Source organism: Elgaria multicarinata, chromosome 2 (assembly GCF_023053635.1).
Source record: "Elgaria multicarinata webbii isolate HBS135686 ecotype San Diego chromosome 2, rElgMul1.1.pri, whole genome shotgun sequence".
NCBI classification, from domain to species: Eukaryota; Metazoa; Chordata; class Lepidosauria; order Squamata; family Anguidae; genus Elgaria; species Elgaria multicarinata.
This window is the reverse complement of record NC_086172.1, coordinates 163,919,723-163,945,715: the sequence shown is the minus strand read 5'-3', so window position 1 is coordinate 163,945,715 and position 25,993 is coordinate 163,919,723. Positions and strand designations below refer to the sequence as shown.

Here is a 25,993-nt window from a genome sequence, read left to right as displayed (position 1 = left end):
TTTGTTGTCAGTGCGGTGTCTCTGCTCTTAACTATTTTATCAAGATTTGTCATTGCTCTCCTCCCAAGAAGTAAATGTCTTCTGATTTCCTGGCTGCAGTCAGCGTCTGCAGTAATCTTTGCGCCCAGAAATACAAAGTCTATCACTGCATCCACGTTTTCTCCCTCTATTTGCCAGTTACCAATCAAGCTGGTTGCCATAATCTTGGGTTTTTTTTAGGTTTAACTGCAACCCAGCGTTTGCACTTTCTTCTTTCACCTTTGTTATAAGGTATCTCCAGTTAAAAGAACAGGAGCTAGGAAAGACCTCACTGCTGAAGATCCTGGAAAGCTGGTCAGAGTAGAGCAGGCTCAGTATATGATTTGACTCAGCAGAAGGGCAACACGGTGAGATCCTACACTCCTACACCATGTTCTCATAAGGCTCCTCAGCTCCACCTCGCTTTCAGCCATCAAAGTGGTGTCATCTGCATATCTGAGATTGTTAATGTTTCTTCCTGCGATTTTAACTCCAGCCTTGGATTCGTCAAGCCCAGCACGTCACATGATGTGTTCTGCATACAAGTTGAATAGGTAAGGTGAGAGTATGCAACCCTGCCATACTCCTTTCCCAATCTTAAACCAGTCCGTTGTTCTGTGGTCTGTTCTTACCGTTGCTACTTGTTCGTTATACAGATTCCTCAGGAGGCAGACAAGATGACTTGGTATCCCCATACCACCAAGAACTTGCCACAGTTTATGATCCACACAGTCAAAGGCTTTAGAATAGTCAATAAATCAGAAATAGATGTTTTTCTGGAACTCCCTGGCTTTCTCCATTATCCAGCGGATATTGGCAATTTGGTCTCTAGTTCCTCTGCCTTTTCTAAACCCAGCTTGTACATCTGGCAATTCTCGCTCCATGAATTGCTGGAGTCTACCTTGCAGGATCTTGAGCATTACCTTGCTGGCATGTGAAATAAGTGCCACTGTACGATAGTTGGAACATTCTTTAGTGTTTCCCTTTTTTGGTATGGGGATATAAGTTGATTTTTTCCAGTCTGATGGCCATTCTTGTGTTTTCCAAATTTGCTGGCATATTGCATGCATCACCTTGACAGCATCATCTTGCAATATTTTAAACAGTTCAGCTGGGATACCGTCGTCTCCTGCTGCCTTGTTATTAGCAATGCTTCTTAAGGCCCATTCAACCTCACTCTTCAGGATGTCTGGCTCTAACTCACTGACCACACTGTCTGAGCTATCCCCAATATTATTATCCTTCCTATACAGATCTTCCGTATATTCTTGCCACCTTTTCTTGATCACTTCTGTTTCTGTTAGGTCCTTGCCATCTTTGTTTTTGATCATACCCATTTTTGCCTGGAATTTACCTCCGATGTTTCTAATTTTCTAGAAGAGGTCTCTTGTCCTTCCTATTCTGTTATCTTCTTCCACTTCCGCACATTGCTTGTTTAAAAATAATTCCTTATCTCTTCTGGCTAACCTCTGGAATTTTGCATTTAATTGGGCATATCTCCCCCTATCACTGTTGCCTTTTGCTTTCCTTCTTTCTTGGGCTACTCAGGCATGTAGTACACCTGGCTGTTAGGAACCATCATGGTTTTAGTGCACTCCATGAACACCACATATCTGCCTTCCCATGGTGAGGACACCAAAGGCCTAGCTAGTGCAGCATTCTGTTCCCACCATGTCCAACCAGGATCAGGACAATTTCGTGTTCCCCAACAACTGGTGTTGAGAGGCATACTGCCTCTGATATTGGAGGCTGGTCATTCAGCAAGCTTTCCCTGAATGACCAGCCCCATTTTTATCAGAACTTTGTTCTTTTAAAACTGTAATTTTTAATACATTGTTTTTATTCTTTTATTCTATTTGTTGTTCACCGCTCTGAAATCTTTAGATGCGGAGCGATATAGAAATATTATAAATAAAATAAATAAATAAAATAAATATCATAACTAGTAACCATTGATAGCCTTATCCATGAATTTGACTAATCGTCTTACAAAGCCATCCAAGTTAGTGGTCATCACTACATCTTATGTAGCGAATTCCATCGCTTAACTATAGGCTGCGTGAAGAAGTACTTCCTGTTGTCTTTCCTGAATCTGCCACCATTCAGCTGCAACAAATGTCTCTGGATTCTAGTATTACGAGAGGGAGACAAACTTCACTCTAGCCACTTTCTCCCCACGCCATGATAACTTGTATTATGTTCCCCCTTGCTCACCCTTTTTTTTGTTTGCTTCGAAAGAAAGAGCGCTAAACTTTGATACTTTTTCCTCAAAAGGGACTTCCTCCAATCCCTTGATTATATTGGTTGTGCTTTTCAGTACCTTTTCCAGTTTTACTATATCCCTTTTGAAGTGTGGTGACGAGCACTGTACACAGCGTGCCAACATAGCTGTGCGCAGCACATTTCATTAGTGCGTGCACCCAGGGATTTTTTTTTAAAGTCAAACATTTATTGAATACTCAGTCATAAAGGACATTTGTTTTATTCGTTTATTTATTAAACACTGTAGACACTGATGCCCTACTCCGCATTCAGCTTGCTTGGCCACTGGAGTGCCGCTGCTGGTGGGTCTTTGTGGTGACAATGGCCAGAGGACAGGCTTACGAGGCGATATTAGCCTTCGAGGGCCCTCCTCCTAGACTCTTTGAAGTGCAGCTCCCAGCAGAGAGGCTCCCAGCAGAGCGATTCCTTTTCACTCCTGCTGCCAGGAGCAACTGCTCTTGGAGGCAGCAGTTCTTCGGCGTGACGGCGGAGTAGCCAGAGGACTGTTCCTGCTGTGTCTGGATTTCCCTCTGGATTCCTAGTCAACGGCCCGATCAATTCAGCATTTATTGCTTGAGACGTTAGGATGTCCCTGGGCACACCTGGCACATCCCTTGTGCACCCCTATGTGTGCCAAGTGTGGTTGCAAAAGTGTTCTAAGGGGAAAAGGTGTTCCCCTGGAATATGTGCTATAATACTCAACCAGAGATGCAGGCTATTGCCTTCTAGGTTATGGGGGCTATGGGAGCCATCCATCCAAAAACATTCCTCTGATCCTACCCAAAATGTATTGAGTAGCAGGCACACACACTCATAGCTTTTCCACCTTCAATATGAGGCTGGCTCACAGGGATGGCTCGATTCTTTCCTCCTACCTATTAATCAACCCCACCTGGCTTTAGCTGCCCTTAAATTCTCATGCGATCTTGCTGCTAAACTAGAGACTCCATTTCTTATGGTGAGGAGGACAGGGGGAATATAACATCCTGCACAACTGAAGGAGGCAGTTGTCATAGTCAAGTAGTTCTTATAAGGCAGGGGTGGGCAGCCCGTGGGCTTCATGCATCCCTTACTACCCCCTCCTATAGCCCTCATCAGCCTCCAAAATTCGTGGTGGCAGTGGCATTTTGAAGCGAGATTTGGCCATATTAGGCTTCTGTAGTGATTTGCTACCACTACGGAAGCCTAAAATGGCCAAACCTCACATGATGCATTAGGTTTCCTTAGCAGTTTGCCACTGATTTTCTGCAGCAAACCAGTGTGTGTGTGTTTTTCTGGCACCCTGTAGAGTGTGGCCCATGGTGGGAGAGTCGGGGCACGCACACAAAAATGGCCCCCAGAACCCATCACACACACCAGTTGGCCACCTAAGGGAATTAGTCAAATTCATGAAGGGTAACTCTATCGATGGCTATTAATCATGACGACTGCTACCTCTAAGTTCAGAGGCAGCATGCCTCGAAATACAAGTTCCCACGGAACAATAATGGTAGAGTGCTATTACTGTCATACCCTGATTGTGGGCTTCCCAAAAGCATCTGACTGGCCACTGTGTGAAACAGGATGTTGGTCTGATCCCGCAAAGCTCTTCATATGTTCTTAGGAACTTGTGCACATAAACTGATTTGCAAACCACTCCAGCCATGGTACCAGGGCCGGGGTGGGGATATGGGAAATCACACTGCAAGCACAGTTCGTCTTCTCTGAATCCATACTTATGGAATTATGTGCAGAACATGGTACAGAAAGGAATAGAGATTCCTGAGAAATCTTGTCCCTTCTAGCAAGAGAAATAAGCTGGAAAACCTTCAGGCAGAGACGGTGGTCCAGAGGATTTACTTACTTGTTACATTTATATCCTTTTGTAAACCACCCAGAGAGCTTTGGCTATGGGGCAGTATAGAAATGCAAAATAATAATAATAATAATAATAATAATAATAATAATAATAATAATAATAATAATAATACCTCCATTCCTCCAAGGAGCCCAAGGAAGTATACTTGATCCTCCTCCAAGGATCACGATCACATGCCCTTAAAGATGATCCAGAAGCTAAAGCTAGTACAGAATGTTTTGGCTAGGTTTCTCAGTAGGAACCTGAGTGGAAATACTGGCAGTGTATCACCTCAGTTCAGAATGAATTGCACTGACTGCCTATTTGTTACCAGGCCAGATTTCAGAGTCTGATGTTAGTGTATAGAGTTCTAAACAACCCTGTGAGATGGTTATCTGAGAGGCTGCCTTCTTCCCTATAGATCCATTCAATTCTTGAGACCATATGGTGAGGCCCTCCTGTGGGGTCACATACTTCTGAGGTCCTCTCTGCAGCCATTCAGAGCAGGGCCTTTAGTGTAGTGGTGCCCACTGTGTGGAATTATCTTCCCCCTGACATGTGTCAACACTTATTAGCTGCAGGTGGATATTGAAGACCTTTCTGTTTACGCAAGCCTTCCTTGTGTTGTGTAATCTACCCATTTTGTGTAGATTTTATGTATCGGGCATTATTTTTATGCTTCTATGAATTGTGTACACCGTTTTGAAATCTTTAGACCTAACTGGTTTATCAATACTCATAAATAAATAAATTATCAATCACAGACTCGGAAGGTAATATTTCAGAGAAAAGTACAGGGATAGGAGGGGATTAGATAGACAGACAGAGCCGGCGGACTGAGCCCAAATGTAATGTAATTAATAAATAAATGTAATAAATAAATAAATAAATAAATAAATAAATAAATAAATAATAAATTGTGATGCAAAGAGAAAACAGAGGGTTAGATTTTAAAAAAAAACCTCCCCTCTGAAAATGAATAATTTATATGTTCTCTTGTATCTATATTTTCGCGGTTATCAAAATGCAGCAACGTGAAACAAAATGGCTCATTTTCAATTTTGCCCAGCAAAATTGCTAAAGTCTTCAGTGACATTTTAAGAGTGCTCATGATCACTCGCAAAGAATCTAAAAGTAAGTATCTGAAAAATTAATCCACAGTAATGAAATTGCTCTTTTGGCATAGTGCTACGGTTTCCATTATCAGCACAATGAAGATATGGCCCAGCCAAGTCCTGCCACACAAGCAGCTTAGAAGAGCCAAAAATAAGTCATTAATCTTGCTTCCAATGAATCGCACATCTTCTTAAGGTGGGTGGGTGGGTGGGCAGTGTCTTTCTCCAGCTTTTGACTTTAGTAAACTCTTTAACGTTGCAGCAGCCTCATAGAATCATAGAATAGTCGAGTTGGAAGGGGCCTATAAGGCCATCAAGTCCAACCCCCTGCTCAACGCAGGAATCCACCTTAAAGCATACCTGACAGATGGTTGTCTGTAGTGGTGCAGCTAGGCAATTTTATTATTATTATTATTATTTATTTATTTATATAGCACCATCAATGTACATGGTGCTGTACAGATAACACAGTACATAGCAAAAAAAATTTAAACTCTGGACTTGATGATGTTATTGGGGAGGGGCTCTTTTAGACAGCCAGGTGTATTACTTAAGTTGTGAAGCATACTGATAACCATTTCTCCCCGCCTTAACTGCCATTCCATGCTTTATGACTGCTTCTACATTCCAGATATGTTAGCACCAACAACAAAGCTGTTTTGCCAACCCTGTTTTTTTAAAACAACAACAACAACAACTTCTGAGCATGTGCAGCTTTGCATTTGAAACTTACTTAAATCCCATATCAGCCTGCCTGCACTTTAAGATCAAAAAGAGAGGCCCTTCTCACTTGCCCACCAGAGAGAGTAATTAGGTGGATCTCCACATGGAAGAGGGCCTAGTCAGCAGTGGCCCCACACCTGTGGAACGAACTCCCACCGGCAATCCGCCAAGCACCATCCTTACAGGCTTTTAAGAAGGCCTTAAAAACGTTTTATTTTACTATGGTCTTCTTATAAATGAACACTGTTTTGCTGCTACTTTGCTTGTAAGTAGTAATTACAAGTAATTTGCTTGTAATTTGCAACTAAGATTGTAGTGCCTGAATTTGCTTTCCTTTTCCCCCTCCTCCTCCTCCCTCCCAATCCCCTTTCCTTTTGTGTCATGTCTTTTAGATTGTAAGCCGGCAGGGACTGTCAAGAAATACTTTTGTAAGCCGCCGTGAGAGCCTTTTTTGGCTGAATGGCGGCATAAAAATCCTTAAATAAAAATAATAAATAAATAAAAATTGTTGTTTTTATAGCTTTTATTGCTTTTAACTGATATTTCACTCTCTATGCTTTTATTGCTTTTAATGTTTATACTGTTTTATGTATGGTTGTAAGCCGCCTTGGGAGGGCTTCTGCCCTGAAAGGCTGCCAAGAAATGTTTTAAATAAATAAATAAATAAATCACAGCTCCATTGTGACTCTCATAATACTAGAACCCAGGTTATCTAATGAAGTTGATTGGTGGGAGATTCAGGACAGATATAAGGAAGGACTTCTTCACACCGTGCATCATTAAACTATAGAATTCGCTACCGCAAGATGTAGTGATGGCTACCAATTTGGATGGCTTATACAAATTCATAGAGAACAGCTACTAGACCTCATGGCTATGTGCTGCCTCCAGTAGCAGAGGCAGTATGCCTACGTACACCAGTTGCTGGGGAACATGGGCAGAAAGGTGCTGTTGCTCTCGTGTCCTGCAAGTGGATTCCCAGTCAAAAGCTGGTTGGCCACTGTGTGAACAGAATGGACTAGATGGTCTGATCCAGCATGGCTCTTCTTGTGTTCTTAACTGTTCCCCTGCCACTCTCTAGGTGGTCACATGGGTGGGGGGGGGGGGCTGAGCAGTGGAGCCTGGGACATTGTCACTACTACATGTCTGAATCCTGCTTTGTTATAACCATTTAATGGTTTGCAGGCGCATGATTAAAGTTCAACAGCTGAGGCTAAGCAATGCGTAGCCCAAAGCCATGCCTCTCAAAACCATACGTAAGCTGCTCAGAGGAAGAGCAGGGATAACTTTTAATAATTTTCTTAAAAAGATGTGCAACTACAACAACAACAACAACAAATCACCACCCATCTAAAGTTGGGAATGTTTATTTCAGCGTGTCTTACACTGCAAGTCATTGTGCAAATTGGTGTAATATGTTAAAAGCTTTTTAGCACCACCAGTTCCTCCAATAAAAGAGCACAAGGATATTTAGCAAAAGCTGTTTTTGCAACTGACAGACCATCTTAGGGAGGTGGCACGTCTGTCTCACACTCAGGGATCATGCAATATCATACCAGGTAGTTAAAGACAGGATGAAATTTAGGCTCCCATCCATTTTTCTTGTCCTCTTTCTGGAATTCTTGGCCCATAGTGCTCCGGATTCCAAAGCTCTCTTACCTGTCCATTCTTTCCTGCCAGCGGCAGCACCAAACCACCCTTCTCAGTCGCTAGCCTTTTGTGCAATTTCCTCCTGGCTTTTCTTCCTGCTCTGACTCTCTTGCCTTCAACTCCACTCATGTCTACACCATGCCTATATCCCGGGGTCATCTCCAGGTCATCCCTGTGTGTCCATATGATGCACAGGGAATCCCGGGGGCAACCTGGGACGACTAGGGACTTGCCATGGGATATCTGGGATTGTGGATTTCCAGATATTTCCGCGGACCTGGGACCATCCCAAGGAGCTCGGGCAGTGTGGCCGCCACTCCTGGGTCATCCCTTCTTCCCCATGAGTAGTGGGGCTGGGCATGGAGCTGCGCAGGGAGGTTCTGTGCCCATGACAGGGGGGGGGGCAATTTTGCCATTCCTGGGATGGCAGGGGCATTGGGTGTGGGTTATTTTAAAACCTGTTTCCGCACGACTAGCTCCTCTTCTGGGGGGGAGGGAATGGCGACTGCGACATCCCTCTTCCCTTCTAGACGTTGTGTGGCATTCAAGATGCTGATGGGGATCATGAAAGCAGGTATGTCCATGATCCCCCCCTCCCTCCCTGTACACCTGTTGTGGGCTGACTGCTCAAGGGTCCCCAAGGAGCCAAAACCAAGGAAATTTCCTGGGCTAATTCACAAAGCTTTATTGCAAACAATTAACACTTCTGTAACACAAACTAGCTCCTATATGGGAAAATTCCCCCTAGGCAACTCTATGCAACTAAGCAAAACAATTGACCATTCAAAGGAAAGAAAAGGCTTTTCAAATGTCCCAAGCTTCAAGTCGCCACCTTCTTGCACAACATCTCCAACTGTCTCTTTGGTGCTGATCTCGCTGAACATTTTAACTTCCGGCGATTCCTAGCATCCAGTACTGTTTTGGAATGTTCACCCCCAGAGGTTGACTCCCTGTCTCCTGAGAGCATAGGATCTGGCCTTGAGGAGACAGACTCCGGGAGGGGCACATTTGCAGCTGGAGGCTCTTTGGTGTGAACTTCCTCCTCCGCTGGCTTGGCAACTTCTGAATCAGAATCTGTTTCTGATGGACTCCCTGAGTCACCTGGTCCCAACACTGGAGCAGTAGGGGCATACATGACAACACCCTTAGGTGTAGACATGCCCTCAGCCCCTCTCTATGGAAGTGTCGCAATGGTGTTAAGGAAAAGTTGAGAGGAGATCTGGTACAAACAGCCTGGTGGCCTCCCCAGAACTAGGTGTTTGGGCCTCAGCGCCCAATTCAGATCTCACAAGGAGCCAAAAATGTCTAATTAGCCTCCTTGAGATGCTAGCAATACGAGGGCCTCAGATTGGCAAAGTCAGCTATGAACACCAAGAATTTAGCCTTCAGTGCTTGCCTTGCCAACCAGACTGTCTGCAGCTTCCCATACTGACAGATCCAGCCAACGCTAACTGAATTCCAGGTAGTATCACTCACATCCATGTCCTTGATCTGGCCATGTTAAGAAGCATGCGAAGTCAAAGGTACTTTGTTTATTGGAGGGGCCGTAGCTCAGTGGTAGAGCACCTGCTTCGGATGCAGAAGGTCCCAGGTTTGATCCCCAGCATCTCCAGGTAGGTCTGGGAAAGACTCCTGCCTGAAACCCTAAAGTGCTGCTGCCTGTCAGTGCCGAAAATATTGGGCTAGACAAACCAATGATCCAACTCAGAACAAGGCCGCTTCTCATCTTCCTACTTATTCTCCCAGGAAATTTACTTATACTTTCAGCAAGAAGTCAGATCTTGGCCCTCCATTTATTTCTTAGAAGCTCCACAACAGAATATCTGCATTATTAAAACTGTTTTAACTTTTAAAGTGAACCTAATGTTCCGACTGGTGATTTATAGCTTGTTTCGTATGAGGGTCCTTTGAGCGACGACAATCATATTTCTTCACATTTTACACAATAAATGTCCCTTCCCTTCCCAAAGGGGTTCATAAGTTGTAGTTACAGAAACAAGGGAGCAAAGACGCTTTTTCATGTAAGCTGTGCAGTGCTTCCCATGACGTGGAGAGACAAGGTTTTTTTTAAAAAAAGTCAAAAGCACAGAGCACATATTTTACTGGCTATAAAGTTAGGTCAGAACATAGGAGTTGCTGGCTCTCTTTTCCACAATGACTCCTGAGGTGATGTATACATAAATATAAATTAAACCATCATTAAAGTGGCTCCAGGTTCCATCTCTGGCCTGGTATAAGACAGCTTCATGTGTTCCCCATTAAAACACATAAAAACCAAGTACTAGGGCGGCCACTTACTCATAGCCAAAAGAGATGAATTCCACCACCAAAAAAGAGGATGAAAGATGCAACTGTGGATGTCCAGGTGCAACTGTGGATGGGCACTTCAAGGCCCTTGCTGCTCTCCCTCCATGGGGTTCTTTGATTTTAAATCAGACTTGGACTAAACAGCCCAACAAAGGCTCCAATTTGAATATTGATTGATTGATTGATTCCAGTTATATCCTGCCTTCTTTCCTCCTTAAGGAACCCAAGGCAGTGTACAAAATTCTCCTCCTCCTCCTCTCCATTTTATCCTCACAACAACCCTGTGAGGTAAGGGTTGTTGTTGTGTAAACTGCCCAGAGAGCTTAGGCTATGGGGTGGTATATAAATGTAAATAATAATAATAATAATAATAATAATAATAATAATAATAATAATAATAATGAGCTCAGAATCTGTGATCAGCCCAAAGTCACCCAGTGAGCTTCCATGGCTGAGTGGGGACTAGAACTTGGATTTCCCAACTCCCAGTCCTACACTCTAACCACTATGCCATATTGGCTGTCTCTAGATAATAGAAATACAATACATCTCACTTTAGTGGACAAGACGGACCAGGTGACCTGAGTGCCTGCTCTGTCTGCTATTGTCCAGGTGCAACTGTGAATGGGCACTTCAACGGCCCTGCTGCTCTCCTTCCATGGGGTTCTTTGATTTTAAATCAGACTTGGATTAAACAGCCCAACAAATAGTGGACATCTTCAAATAGAGGACTGTCCTCTGCCAGCTCTCCAAAATAGAGGACTGAACTTTATAAAGTAAGTCATCTGGCCACCCAACCAAGTATCCAAACCAGAGTAAAAGAAGTCATTAAATAAAACTGAACTTTTTAAAACCTGACAGCAGCAGAGTTTAAAACAGTATTAAAGTACAAACATGAAGCAGGGCCTCCCCAGAAGCTTTCAACCATTGTTGGTAGTCACGTTCCTCAAACTGCTTTCTATGACTGGGGTCACACAACATGCTAACCCCCTGATGGTTTATTTTCCGGAACAACCCATGTTGGGTTCACATGTTGCCTGTGGAATGTCCCCCACACACACGGTGGGTTATTTCCCCCAAATAAGCCACCCTGAGAACCCACAGCCTGTAGTAAGGGTTATTTTACCTATGGTGTGTATTGCCTGTCGCGCCAACATGAGTTACGGAGATCACCTACAGAGCTGCTCGGCAAGAGTGGCCAAAAACACTGCTGCTGCTCTGCTCCTCTCAAGCAATCTCTATCCCCACCGCAAAGGAAGCTGGGATACCTGCCCGGCTGGGTGGGAGGACTACAGGAGGAGCGGTGAGGGCGTGAAATAAATACTCTGTGTAGCTTGTTTGCCTCACCGTCTGATAGGAGCACAGCAGGTTGTTAGCATATCCACCTACCCAATGTAGCTTTTCCACCCGCCATGGATTAGCATGATGTGTGAACGCAGCCTATGTGTTAGTCACATAACCTCTATTTCATTTTTATCCTACTTTTTGGCAACCAAGGAATGTCCCTGTACGTCCCTTCAACACCACAACATTTACAAATATACGGCTTTTTCAGATTTGGGATAACTAGACGTTTATTTTATTTCCTTGAGCATTTCTAAGCCTTGCATTCTCAGCTATCAAATGATATTTGGAGTGGTATACAAATAAAGGAGCAAATGAAACAGAATCATAAAGCAAGCTTTAAGTAACCTACATTTCCCCCTCAAAACTAGACACTCATGATGGATATGCATTTAAATTATATTTAATTCATGAACTCTAATGTAACTATAATGTTGGGCAAACTCCAGTGCAACAAATAAAGTGCATTAAATCATCCCAGAGCGGCATTTCATTTCAATTGTGCTAATAGGACCAAACTGGCATTCGTGGCACACCAAGAACACGATCCCATCACCACCACCAAACAATCTGCAGGTGCAACAGCATTGTTCTATTTGTGGCAAAGAGCTGGCAGTTTAATTAAAATGATCACTGTTATGCAAATGCATATATACCATTAGCATGAAAGATTTTGCTGAGCTTTAGTAACTAGCAGCAGTTACAACGCGCTCTGAAAACGCGCTATTGCTATTTAAATAATAATAAAAATAAAATGATATGATGGGTCAGAGAATCTAAGCTTTGTCCAAAAAAATAATAATAATCATTTAGAAACTCTAAAATTTGCCAGCTTTATAAAGATTTGTAACTGTGCTCAGCAAAGTCTTCTGCTCGGCTTTGAACAGGAGCTGTTTCAATTATTTTGTGGGATTTTTGTAATATACAATCATCATGCAATATACAAAACAGAGCTAATATTGACTAGAGCAGCCTCCCCCAACCATATGTGGTCTTTCTGAGTTTAAGAAAGCGATAAAGATCGATCTCTTCTGGCAGGCCTACCCAATTTTAAGATGTCCGATTGTTAATATTGTATCAGTTGTATATGTTTTTAATCAGTTTGGTGCATTTTATGGATTTTTTATTTTTAATCTTGTTCCCCGCCTTGACCCAGAGGGAGAGGCGGGTAATAAATGTGTTGTTGTTGCTGTTTCAACTGAAAATTATGCTCTGTTTTTGTTTGGTTAAATTGAATATAAAAGAAGAAAAACTGAGATTCTCCAGCATCCTCGTTATAAGAGAAGCTGTTTTCCTGGGAACTGGTCTGCAACAGGGTGTGGCTCTGGGGATTTGTGCACTTCAAAATTTATCACTACACCACTGCCCTGGAAGCACAGGAAGGTTATACAAGAGCGGCTCTGTGGCGATACCCACCTTTCTGTCCCTTAGGTATGTCTGCCTTTGTATGTCTAGCGAGTGCGGAATGTTTGACTGAGTGGGTGTGGCTAGTGAAGTGGTGAGAGAGGGGGAGGGAGGAGTATAAAGAAGTTGGCTGTGGGGATTGTGAGTTTTCGTTTTGAGGTTTGGTTTTAGTCTGGGAGTTTTAGTCTGGCTTGTGCTTCGTGAGAGTGTTTGGTGTGAGGAGTGAGAAGAGATAGGATTTTAAGGGACTTGGGATTGTTGTTTCAAATATAAAAATATGCAGGTTTGATCTAAATTGAAATACTAAAGATTTGTTAAATTTCAATAAACTTTACCTTGTGTTCTGTTACCACAAACCACGCGTCAGCTCGGATTTATTACCTGCCATATTACCCAGTGTAAAAACATCTAACAATACACCTGCAATTCAGTACCTCAGTAATAGAACCTATTTTCCAAAACCCTTTACCTTGTTCCCTCACATATAGGGGAGAGGTTGTGTTGTTTTTGCCCTTTCCTCAGGCTTTTCAAGAGGTGGCGCTTGGCTTGAGAAGGGTGTGCTAGGCAAGGCCTTCTGGGTGAGGTCGGTGCCGTCGCAGGCTCCCACCAGCAGAGGCTGGTGGCTTCGATGTCAGTAGGGTGGTTGAGTCCACTCCGGGTTTCAGTCAGAACCAGTTAGAACTCTGGCTTCACACCCTGGGTCGCTCTCTTAGAATTCTGACTGTTTCTGACTGAAACCCGGAGCGGATTCACCGCCCCACGGACATCCGCTGGCTCCCACCTATGATAGGACCTTAGCGTGAGGGGGACAGGATGCAAACAGTGGGCCTGTGGGATCTCCCCAAGGATCTGCAAACACCCCACTGTTTGCAGCCCTCTCCCCGATGAGAGAGCCACAATCAGTCCATGGGGCTCATACTGTTCAGATCTGATCTGGAGGAAGGAACAATCTCTCTGAGCTAGCATGAAAAAGTAATTAAGAGAGAAAAAGTTCTCCCATGGAGCCGTGGCTGAAGGACGTTTAAGGGAAGTTAATCAATGACGGAATAAGCTTTGCGCTGATGAAGAGCAACAGAGAGAGGTGAACTAACGGTTTGCTGAAATAATGCAGTCCTAATCCGTCCAGCTGGCTTCATGTTTTTCAAGTGAGAAGGCATCCAATTTGGATTCCAGGAACAAGCTGGGTTTTTTGCTGAAAGTGTTACTGACGTAACTGTGAGAAATGCCGGGTAACGATAAACAAGAACAAAGGCGGGAAGGGGGGGAATCAAAGTAAACTGGTTGAGTTATTTATTTTGAGCTGCTTTTCTATTACATACACACACATCCACAGGTGCACCCTGCTCCCCCCTCAAAAAAAAGCACTGAAAAAGCTCCAAACACAGAAGCATCTTGTAAAAGTCATTTAAAAACCAAGGAAATTTGAAAGGGGCATGTAAACCATCTACCCCAACTATCCAGAGTTTGATTTGATTTGATTTTTTATGCTCCACTGTTCTCTATTATCTAAGACTGTAGGGCACAAACTAATGGGCTTAAATTACAGGAAGGCAGATTTTGGTTGAATGTCAGGAAAAACTTCCTAATGGTCAAAGCAGTCAGACAATGGAAACGGCTACCTAGGGAAGTGGTGTGGGCTCTCCGTCGCTGAAGCTATTCAAGCAGAGACCGGACAGTCATCTGTCAGGGATGCTTAAACCTTGCGCTATTATTATTATTATTATTATTATTATTATTATTTATTTATTTATTTATTTATATAGCACCATCAATGTACATGGTGCTGTACAGAGTAAAACAATAAATAACAAGACCCTGCCGCATAGGCTTACATTCTAATAAAATCATAATAAAACAATAAGGAGGGGAAGAGAATGCACCAAACAGGCAGTATAAAAGTCAGAACAAAATCAAGTTTTAAAAGCTTTAGGAAAAGAAAAGTTTTTAGCTGAGCTTTAAAAGCTGTATGCTTCCTTTTTGCCTGTCTTTAGAATTGGTCTTAGGAGCCGCCCAGAGGGGTATTTTTCACACTTACATTTTAAACCACAGGCATTCTTATAAGAACATGCTGGTGTTAGGTCACTTCTATGTCTAAGGATGTATATGTTACCAGAAATCTGGGGCTGCTGCCTGTCTTCCAGTAAAATATCCAATACACTACTCACCCCAGGTCCTGACATCTTATGCATTGCCCTGCACCCACTCTCCTCCTGCTGAAGGAACTCACAGTTAAGTTATCTCACGACACAACTGACTACTTATAACAATTAATAATTTCATTTATATTAATTTTCATTCATAATTGTAACAGTTGTTGCATGTTGGAGGAGGAAGCAGAAATAAAACACAGACACGTTGTATGGGTTCAACTTGGGCCTCTTTATTTATAACCTGGCAGTATCATCCCTCCCTGATCTCCATGTGCCTGTGCGGGAATTAAATCCTAACTGAGGCCCCTTGGCCTCCCAAGGGCAAGCCACACTCCAATGCAGTAGGCGGTTGTCCGCCTCCTGCCTTGTCCGTCACTTTCAAAGTGTGGGGAGCGCTCCCAGCTTCACCCCCGCTTGCTGCCATAACGGCAGGAAGTAGGTGAAGCCTGAGGGACTCCAAAGGCATACCGTATCCTGACACGTGGACCGCGCAGCCCCGTGGAGCAGGCCATCGGGTTATGCCAGTCACCCCAAATGGGTGCCAGTGTGCTTGCTGTCCCTATTCAAGCTATCCAATTCCCGCACAACCCTGCCACTAATTAACCTATTTGTTCCCCCGTCCTTGTTATGCCCCCAGTATGAAGTAGGCAAAAACCCCGTGGGGAAAAATTCCTACTTAGCCCCCCCTCCAAAGAGGGCGACTGGCTAATCCCATACTAGGAGAGGGAGGGCGGGTGGGTCAGCACGCCAAAAGAGGCCTGAGGCACGAGTCCGGCCGCTTAGATAGCGGCCCGGGCTCCGTGCGTCACGTGACCTGCCCTAAAGCATTGGGGAGCGTTTTATTGCTCCTCCCCAAATGCAACTGCCGGCCTTCCCGCCCAAACTTGGGCCGGGCGTTGGCCGGTCTTATAGGGAGAACACAGCCAGGACTGTTGTTTTCAGCAGCAATCTTGTGTTTTATTGTAATTTGTTTTGTCCCACAGTAAAATCACAACATTCGAAGCATAGAACAAGGTGCACCAGCATTCTAGGCCTGCCGGAGGAGATTCGTCAACTTAACTCTCTCTCTCTGAATTAAGACAGCTTTAAAGACTATTCACATGAATTTTAAACCAAGAATTTTTAAGATGTGTTGATCGTTATTTTGATGTTGTATTGGTTTTATATGCTCTTTTAATTAATTTTATGTATCTGATTTATACTGTATTGTTGTACTAATGTTGTTCCCTGCCTCGATCAAAAGGGAGAGGTGGGTAAGAAAAAAAATACATTATTATTATTATCATCATCATCATCATTATCATCATCTAACAGAGGATTACAGCTGGGAGGGGGGATAAGGGGGCAGCAGCTGCTGCCACTGCCCCCACCCCAGCATCTGCCACCTGAAGTGGTTGCCTCACTCTGTCTAATGGTACGGCTGGCACTATATTTCATATTTATTCATTTATTTATGTATTTATTTTCGCATTTATATCCCACCTGTCTTCCTCCAAGGAACCCAAGGTGGCGTACATAATCCTCCTCCTCTCCATATTTATCCCCACAACAACAGCCCTGTGAGGTGGGTTGGGCTGAGAGTTTGTGACTGGCCCAAAGTCACCCAGTGGGTTTCCATGGCCAAGTGGGGACTAGAACCCGGATCTCCCAACTCCCAGTCTGACACTTCAGCCACTACACCACACTGGGTATGTACTTGCTGAGTATACAAACAAACAAAAAACTGGATAACAGTCGCCATTTTATAACCCATAGATTTTGATCATATTGATCTAGAGAAGCAGCAAAAATTTACTTTGCTGAAAACATCCAGTAATGAAGTTGTACCACCGGGCCCACCACTCACAGCACTGGGAATTTAGTCTCTTAGCTTCCGTTGCAATTGGCATCAAGATATAATGATAACGAGAGGGGAAAACCATCACAGAAATTAGGCTGTGAAAAGGAAAATGACCCGAAGACACAATACAGAAATGGTTTTTGTGAAAAGAATGTTCTGGTACATTAATCCTTTCTCCACCTAACTGCAAGCAAAGCGGACCCATAAAGCTCACATACAGCAGCGTAAAAGCTTGACTAAACCAGAAATGTGAATATTGTAACATAAGACCTCATGGAGTTTACATTCCGAATATGGAGTAATGCCTTGTAGCCACAATTGAAGCTTTTTTAGAAATAAACAAAACTAACAATAACCAGATGTTATGGCAAATCTGCAGGAATTGATTATTACTGCACACACTGACACCTTACCTAATCATTTGTCTAAATAGTGATCTTGTTGGCTTACTTTCTGCTGGGTTTTGAAAAAACTCAGATAACTTCATACATATTTGGGGATGAGTTCCCCCTCATTTTTGCCTCAAAAATCTATACCACCCTTCCCCAACCTGGGACCTTCCAGATGCGTTAGACTACAACTCCCATAGTTGGTGGGGGGGGCGGGTGCTGGGAGTTGTAATTCAGTAAATCTGTAGAGCACCAGGTTGGGGAAAGCTGGCCTACACACAAAACTGTAACAATGAGGTCTACAAAACATTAGCTTGGCTTTCAGTGGTGGCTTTTCAGTGGTGGCCCCCAAATGGTGGAACTATCTCCCTGACGATGCTCGCCTGGCGCCAACATTGTTATCCTTTCAATGCCAGGTCAAGACTTTTCTCTTCTCCCAGGCATTTAACAGCATGTGCTGAGTTTTTAACTGACACCAGAATAGTTGTTTTAACTGGATATTGCCTGTTTTTTATGCTTTTTAAATTCTGTATACTTGTTTTTAATGTTCAATGTTGTAATCTTTGTAAACCGCCCGGAGAGCTTCAGCTATGCGGTGATATAATAACAACAACAGCAACAACAACAACTTGCCGGTGAGGGCATCCATGTCTTGTTAGATATTAAGAACATAAGAAGAGCCATGCTGGATCAGACCAAGGCTTCATCTAGTCCAGCACTCTGTTCATAGTACCCAACCAGGAACCTACAAGCAGGATACCGTGCAACAGCACCCTCCCACCCAGGTTTCCCAGCAACTCGTGTTTATTGGCTTACAGCCTCTGCTACTGGAGGTAGCACAAAGCCATCCGTGCAAGTAGCCATTGATAGCCTTCTCCTCCAGGAATTTATCTACCCACCCACCCTTTTAAAGCCATCCAAATTGGTGGCTTGCAGTAGTGAGTTCCATAATTCGACTATGTGCTGTGTGAAGAAGTCCTTCCTTTTATTTGTTCTGAATCTCCCACCTATTAGCTTCATGGGATGACCCCAGGTTCTAGTATTTTGAGAGGGGGAGAAAAATCCACATTCTCCACACTATACGTAATTTTGAACATCTCTATCATGTCTTCCCTTAGCCTCCTTTTTTCCCAAGCTAAACAATCCGAGTTGATGTTACCTTCCCTTGTAGGGGAGAGGCTCCAGACCCTTGATAGTTTTAGCTGCCCTTTTCTGCCCTTTTTCCAGCTCTGCAATATCCTTTTTTAGGTGTGGTGACCAGAACTGTACACAGTATTCTAAGTGTGGTCGCACCATAGAGCTGTATAAAGGCAGTACGATGCTGGCAGTTTTATTCCCAATTCCTTTTCTAATTATTCCAGCTAGTACGAAAACAGTAAGAACGTAAGAAGAGCCCTGCTGGATCAGAGCAAAGGCCCATCTAGCCCAGCATTCTGTTCCCACAGTGGCCAACCAGATGCCTACGGGGAGCCCACATTAGCACCTGCCTGCTCGTGTTCCCCACCAGCCCTTCCATCTCCATCCCCAAAGAGATAACGGCAATAGTATTTACCTGTTTCGATATCTGTTAAATGAAGCATGCAGTCAAAGCCTCCAGTGAGAACACTTCTTCCACAGGGGGCCCACTGGGCAGCCCGGACGGCACCCGTGTGGCAAGAATACGATTTTAAACAACAGCCCCGATCCACAGCATCCCAAACCTGAAAGGAAAATATAAGGAACTTTACAAATACAAATTAATCAACCACAGCTATTTAGGGTCAGCAAGGAACAGCGGTGACCTCTGATGGACCACTTCACGTGTCCCTTCGGAACATTTATTTATTTATTTATTTATTTATTTATTACATTTTTATACCGCCCAATAGCCGAAGCTCTCTGGGCGGTTCACAAAAATTAACATACTTCCTAACATCATTAGGAAGTAACATATTTGTACGTTCAAACAGAAATGTCTAAACTGTAGAATTGGCCCCCAATATCTCTCTGCTCATGGGAAAAGGAAAATTATATTTATTTATTTAAATAATAAATAATAAATTATTCATTTATTTTCATGAAACCAGCATTCATGTCTGCCTTAAACCCTGTATAACTGAGATCCTGACTTGAAATTTGATTTGATTTATTACATTTATATACCGCCCCATACAGCCAAAGCTATTGCTGGACTTGAACTCTGACTGTGATTCTGTGTAGATTCTAGTCTTGGCACTTTCTCTTGAACAAAGCAATATGCCACCTAGCCACTGCCTAGGTTATTTGATTTATTAAGGTCTATAAACACCATAAGCTTTGCCACAAGTTCTGGAAAGCTGGACTATGTAACCTGATCTGCTGTAATAAAGAGCTCTGTGTGGGCTTGACAGTGGATATCCTTGGATGTTGCCTGGGTTCAATAATAGGCTGGATAAAAATGAACAAGTGGAGGTTAAATCCATCCAAGGCGGAGGAACCGTTAGTCAATGAAAGTCTGATTCAAGGATTGGAAATCAACCTATTCTGGAAGGGGCTGTCGTCATCGTCGTCCCCCCCCCCCAGAAAGTGGAGGTTGGTAGCTTGGAAGAGCTCCTTGTTCCTATGCTGTCCCTGGATCATCAGGTGGTGGTGGGTGAAATGAAATATGTTTACACCATTAGGCTTAGCGCGCCAGCTGCAACCTTCCCTGAGTTGGTCTGATTTGCCAACAGTTAACCATGACTTGCTTACATCACGCTTGGACTACTGCAACACTTTGTATGTAAGGCTACCCTTGAAGAGTGCCCAGCTTCAATTGGTGCAAAATGTGGCAGTTAGGCTGCTAACTTGTCCACGGTATGGAGATCATATTACACCAATATTGAAAGACTGCTTACCAATTGCTTTCTGGGCTCAATTCAAGGTGCTGGTTTTAACCTTTAAAGACTTATATGGCTCAGAGTACGGCTATTTAAGGGACCACCTGCCTCTTCATGAACTTGTCCAGTTATTATGATCTGCAGTTGGGCACATGGGAAAGGCCTCTCTTCTGTGTCACTCCTAAATTGTGGAATTACAATTGCCTCCCCTCCTCTTGGTTTTCAGAAAAGATGTTAAGACACATCTCTTTAACCTAGGTTTTTAAATTAGCTTCAGTGTGGTGTTGTTTTAATGTTGGTTATATTGTTTTATTTTAGATTTAGTGTGCCCACCTTGGTGGATTTTTGGCCAAAAGGCGAGCATAGAAATATTGACAATCAACAAACAATAAATAACACTTGATATAAGAAAACAAAAATAATCATTTTAAGAAAAGGGCGGAAATAAGAATAGATTTAATTTCCGCAACGTCTGAATAGATTATGGGAATTATACTTTGTAATTATACTTTCAGTTGCAGGATAATCAAGATCTCTCATTAATCAAATGCTTCTCAGCTTTAGATTCACTGCTTTTTATCCCATTTTGATAAGGAATTTATCTACAAAATTTATCAGAAAAAGTAATATCCAGCTAACATGCTAATGGGTCTCTTTATGAGGCATTATGTTGATTTATTTTTTTGTATTCGAGCATAATGCTAATATCCCAAGGCAATAAAAGTACGGGTATAACATTCCAGATTACTATCTCCTACTCGGCTTTATCACTTTTGGGTGTTTAGCTCTCGAGCTACACACTACAATTAGTTTTTCAGGCCACCTTAATCTTATTAGCAGAGTTAAAACTGCCAATAAATTAGTTGGTGTGGATAAACATATCATATGATCCAGACACACACATATATATCTGTATCAGCAGCACTTTCAGTGGTCCTGGTAGCTGGGAGAGGGGGCAATTTGGTGAAGTTGAGGCCAATCAAATCTCTGACACTCCAGATCACGCCTTGCGTTTGATCATGCGAGCACCTCTCTGGGGAAGGCCAGGAGTACTTGTGCTGGGCAAGGGATGAGAAGCATGACCTGGCCCTTGGTTGAATTAAGTCTCATTGAAACAATGCAACTGACAGGCTCAATACTGCCCACTACAGATGAATGGCTATTGAAGATGGTGGAGTTGGCAGAAACGGCAGAACTTACGTCGATAATTAGAGAAAAGACAACAACTAGGTTTTTAACTGAATGGAAACCTTTAACTGACTTTTTGCAGGGACTGGAAAAATGATTTGTTTATCTGTGGATTCAATGAAGAAGAAGAAAATTGTAAGATAAAACAAAGAGGGGAATTTTGATTTCTGTAACTATGGTGGAAGAGAAGATATGGACACTTATTTTCATTGTTGTGAAAATCGGAAGTTTTTTCTCTCTTTTATGTGTTGTAGGGTTATTTTAATAATAATAATAATAATAATAATAATAATAATAATAATAATAATAATTTATTTCTTACTCGCCTCTCCGATTGGATCGAGGCGGGGAACAACAAGAAGCATGAAATACATAAAATTTCATTATTTTATGTATTTCATGATTAAAAACATTGCATACACTGTTTAAAAACATCCTAAAAACATCCTAAAAATATCCTAACATTCTACTGGATAGGCCTGCTGGAAAAGATCAGTCTTGATAGCTTTCTTGAATGCTAAAAGACTGTCAAGCTGACGAGTCTCCTCCAGCAGGCTATTCCACAGTCTGGGAGCAGCAGAAGAGAAGGTCCTCTGGGTAACAGTTGTTAATCTAGTTTTTGCTAGCTGAAGTAGATTCTTCCCAGAGGACCTGAGTGTGCGGGGTGGATTGTACGGGAGAAGGCGATCCTGCAGGTAGCCTGGACCCAAACCATGTAGGGCTTTAAAAATGATAACCAACACTTTATACTTCGCCCGGAAACGAATTGGCAGCCAGTGAAGAGATTTTAGGACTGGTGTGATGTGATCACCCCTAGATGTTCCACTGACCAACCTGGCTGGTCAGGTTTGAACTAGTTGAAGTTTCCAGACTAGGCACAAAGGTAGCCCTATGTAGAGCGCATTGCAGAAGTCAAGCCTCGAAGTTACCAGTACGTGCACTACCGTCTTTTAGGTCTTCTAACTCTAGGAAGGGGCGCAATTTTTGTAATTGTTCTTTCTTTCTTGTCAAGTGTATGCTTTTTTAATTGGTTTTGTGTGGAAATAATAAAATTTGAAATATTGTGAAACAATGCAACTGATGAGCTCATGCAATTTTATCTTTAAAAAAAAACATCATTCTTTGGCATGGCAATTGATAGGCCTTTAACACAGTCTTTCTCTGTGCCTTCAAAAACCGCGTTCTGCTGGGCAATCAGTTACCGTAAAGTCTTTTAGAATATACTTAAGACAAATTTCGCTGTCAATATAGTTTACTTTGTCCTATTTGCAGGCAAGTGCTAAAAATGCTCTTGGAAATAACTCTTCAGAAAGACTTGATGATCCTGTCACATTTTACTAGACTAATAAAGAGTAAATCATATCCAGGTGGAATCTAGGAAGGGGGGTCTTGAGAAAGCGACTGATTGAGTAAAGCTGAAACGACAGGTTGTAAATTACTTAGAAGTTCTTCCCTGTCATACTTAAAGGATCAACTATGAAAAGGTAATTTCCACAACAAAAGCATGATAAAGAGAGAGAGAGAGAAAGAGGAGGTGCTGTGTTGCACACTTCTCTTCATACTTTTAAATCACATTAAAGTACGAGTTTAATGTCTGGGGTGGGGAGGCATTGCCCCTTTCAGAACCCACTGGGGGGGCACACCACCCCACCCCAAAAGGACCACTGAATTTACTGCAACGAAAAGTGGTAATTTTGCAAGGAAACACGGTGCAAGAGGAGCGTGCGCCTTGTATGCAAGCAGAAGCACGTTCCTGAAAGCCTTCCAGGAATGCAATTCTGCTTACAAACAATGTGTGCACACTTTGCTTCCTTGCAAAATTGCTGCTTTTTGGCTATAGCTCTTCCCTCTGCACCCATCTGATTCTTGGGTCTGTCACTCCCAACTCCTCCCCCACTGTAAGATCTGGCATTCCCACAGATGGTGAGATCTCTGGTTGGCTTTGATCCAACTGAGTAGCCAGCATCTGGAAAGCCTCCCCTCTGCCGCTGTTGCTTGGCTCTGTCTCCTGTGACTTTGGTAGCTCCACCATCCCTTTGCCCTCTTCCTCATCTGACTCTGAATCTGTTCCCTTGCCTTTGTGGGATGTTCTGCAAAGATGTTGGGCCTAATCCTTACAGTAATTTGAAGAGGGTCTGGCTATTATTTCCTACTCCATGTACTCTTAGAAGAGTTTGCAGTGTGTTAGCCACTGGGGCAACTAAGCAATAAAATGCAAGTTATACTTTCACAGCATTAAAGATAATCAATTCTGTTTGCGATTGTCAGAGAGATTATATGAACAAGAACCCCAAAGAAACCAATTATAATGATAAAAGTATAAAGCAAAAAATATAGTAAAAGGGTAATCTGTTGACCCTCAAGGGAGAAGGGTCAAACAAAACTGGAGAACATCCAAAATAATCTGATGAAAAAGAGAAAACAAGACTCCGGATGTAGGAAAATAAAATTTTATTTTTCAAAGTAACCCAATGCTTTTTGGCCCTGTAGCATTTATTTCTGGGCCTTCTTCTGGGGTATAAAAATATGGACAATACAACACATTCATATGTAAAAGTTCAGTAGCTGCTTCCTTTCCCTCTCCCTTTAATAGCCTCATACAGATCCACGCATGATGGAGGGATGCCTGACTGCTGCTTCCTTTCCCTCTGATGGCCTCAGCAGCGACAGCTGGTAGCAGGATGGAGGGGGCTCTCAGCTGGAGCTGGACCCAGGCACAATGGAGAGTTGCCTGGCTGCTGCTTCCTTTCCCTCTGATGGCCTCAGCAGAGACAGTTGGTAGCTGTTGGTAAATCCTGCAAGTGGTGGCATAATTTGTGAAGGCATGCCTAGAGGCTCAAAGTCTATCCAAGATTCACATCTACGAAGACACCACACTAGAAGTCCCTCTGGAAAAAGGACTCAGATAATGAACGTAATGACCAACACAGGCTGCAAATTTGGCCACAGTTCCTAAAGTTCCATTTACAGTTAGTCGGGTGACACATGCATGACCATATGCAGAATCTTGATAGGAAGCTGAAAGGGATATTAGAGGTACAGCAGGAAGGCTCTCTTCGCCTGGATCTCTGAGGCAGACCAGAGATTGACTTCCCCTTTTCCCATCGTCTTTCCTGCATTAACACATTTATGTTTTGATGGACACCGAAGTCGTCTCGGCTTTCTCAGAGCTGATTCACATGAACACTGGGGGGGGGGGGTAGGGGAGGAGCATCCCGTACTGGCATTTAGCCATGCAGGGTTGAATTGAATTGCCCTGCGTTGGACTGGCCTGCAGAATGCTTCAGTGTGTGTGTAGTTCACAAGATAATACAGACACTGAAGAGTTCACACAAGCGGGGTTGATCGAGAGTCAGCGTGCATCTGGGAAAAGCCAGCAGAAAAATGGTTGTATGAATTAACGCCAGGTCAACTTATACCTGATGCAAAAACACGGATCAGAGGAGCAGCAGACCTCCTTTTTCAACTGTGTCGCACACACATCCTGCTCCCAGCAAACGATGGTGTGCCAGTTAGGAGCCAGCTTCCCAGGCATACACTTTTCCCCTCTGCCGTCGTCTGCTACTGTAAATCACAACAAATGATGCTGGGGGATCACAATCACAGGGTGGTATCCTATTGTGCCCGTGAAATCGCAAGAACCACCACCACCCTGAAATAACGTAAATGAAGGAAGCTCTGCTGACCTCCCTCAATCCAGAAATGAGTGTTTCCGCTCATTTGTGGGACTTTTTTTTAGACGTGCAAAAGCGCTGCTGCGCAAGCAGCGGATCGCGTGAGCGCAAAGGAACCAGTGGGGGTGGAGTAGCCCTGTGGGATAATACCCACAGTTTGCAAATGTACTTAAGGCAATGGTTTGAAACTATTGTTCCAATCTGATTTAAGAGAGATCCTGATTAATTTATTAATTTTATTTACAATATTTATATACCGCTCCCCATTGAAAATATTTTGGAGCAGTGAACAACAAACAGAATAAAAGAATAAAAAACACAATTTAAAAAAAATAAAATAAAAAAGGAATGATCTGATAAAACCCCATTACTGGTAAAACCCCAGCCCGTCATTCATGGAAAGGTTCCTGAAAAAGCAATATTTTCAGGAGGAGCCAGAAGCAATACAGCATCGGCACCTGAATGATCTCCAAAGGCAGGGAATTCCATAGGAAGGGGGCCACCACGCTGAAGGCTCTTCTCCTGGTGGACTCCAATCAGACCATGGCTCCATGTGGAACCACCAGGAACATGCCCTCAGATGACCTCACTGACTGGGCAGGTAGATAAGGGGAAAGGCACTCTCTCAAGTATCCTGGTCCCAAGTTGTTTAGGGCTTTGTACACTAGTACTAGAATCTTAAACTTGCCCCGGTAGCCCATAAGCAGCCAGGGCAATTCCCTCAGCAAAGGAGTTATACGCTGAAAAGGGACAGCTCCTGACAACAGCCAAGCTGCTGCATTCTGCACTAGCTCCAGCTTCCTGTGCTGCTTAAGGGCAGCCCCGCATAGAGCGCATTGCAGTAATCTAGTCTTGAGGTTACTCTTGAGGTACCAGTGTGCATTAACACACGTAAGCCAAAAAGGAAGTTAACGCAAGGAACAGAAAGAGAGGTGGGGAATCACGCCAGAGAGGAGGAGGAGGAAGGGGTACGTTTCTCTATGTCTGGCTCCCGATTTGCAAACCATGGTGTGCAGGAGGCCAGCATTAGGGTTGCAACACCCAGAGGACTAGGTGGGTGTCGCTTAAGGGTTCCAATGGAAGAAAAACAAAGAGAAATCCAAACAAAGGGAAAGCATTATAGCTACTTTTTACTCCGGTCACGTGTATTTGATACTGCCGATATGTTAATTTAGTTGATTATTTTATTGTTTCTAGATTTATTGTAATTTTAATGTTCTGTTTTTTTAATCCAATCTTTTTAATCTTTGTGAAC

General features: G+C 43.2%; 1 protein-coding gene across 1 annotated transcript in view; it reads right to left on the bottom strand.

Annotated features, from left to right (window-relative positions):
• WDR25 (WD repeat domain 25) overlaps positions 1-25,993 on the bottom strand; it is a 107,522-nt gene that overhangs the window by 27,448 nt on the left and 54,081 nt on the right. Inside the window, exon 2 of the mRNA XM_063118057.1 lies at positions 18,592-18,739. Within this exon, the coding sequence (XP_062974127.1) occupies positions 18,592-18,739 (148 nt within the window). The remainder of the gene's footprint in view (positions 1-18,591; positions 18,740-25,993) is intronic.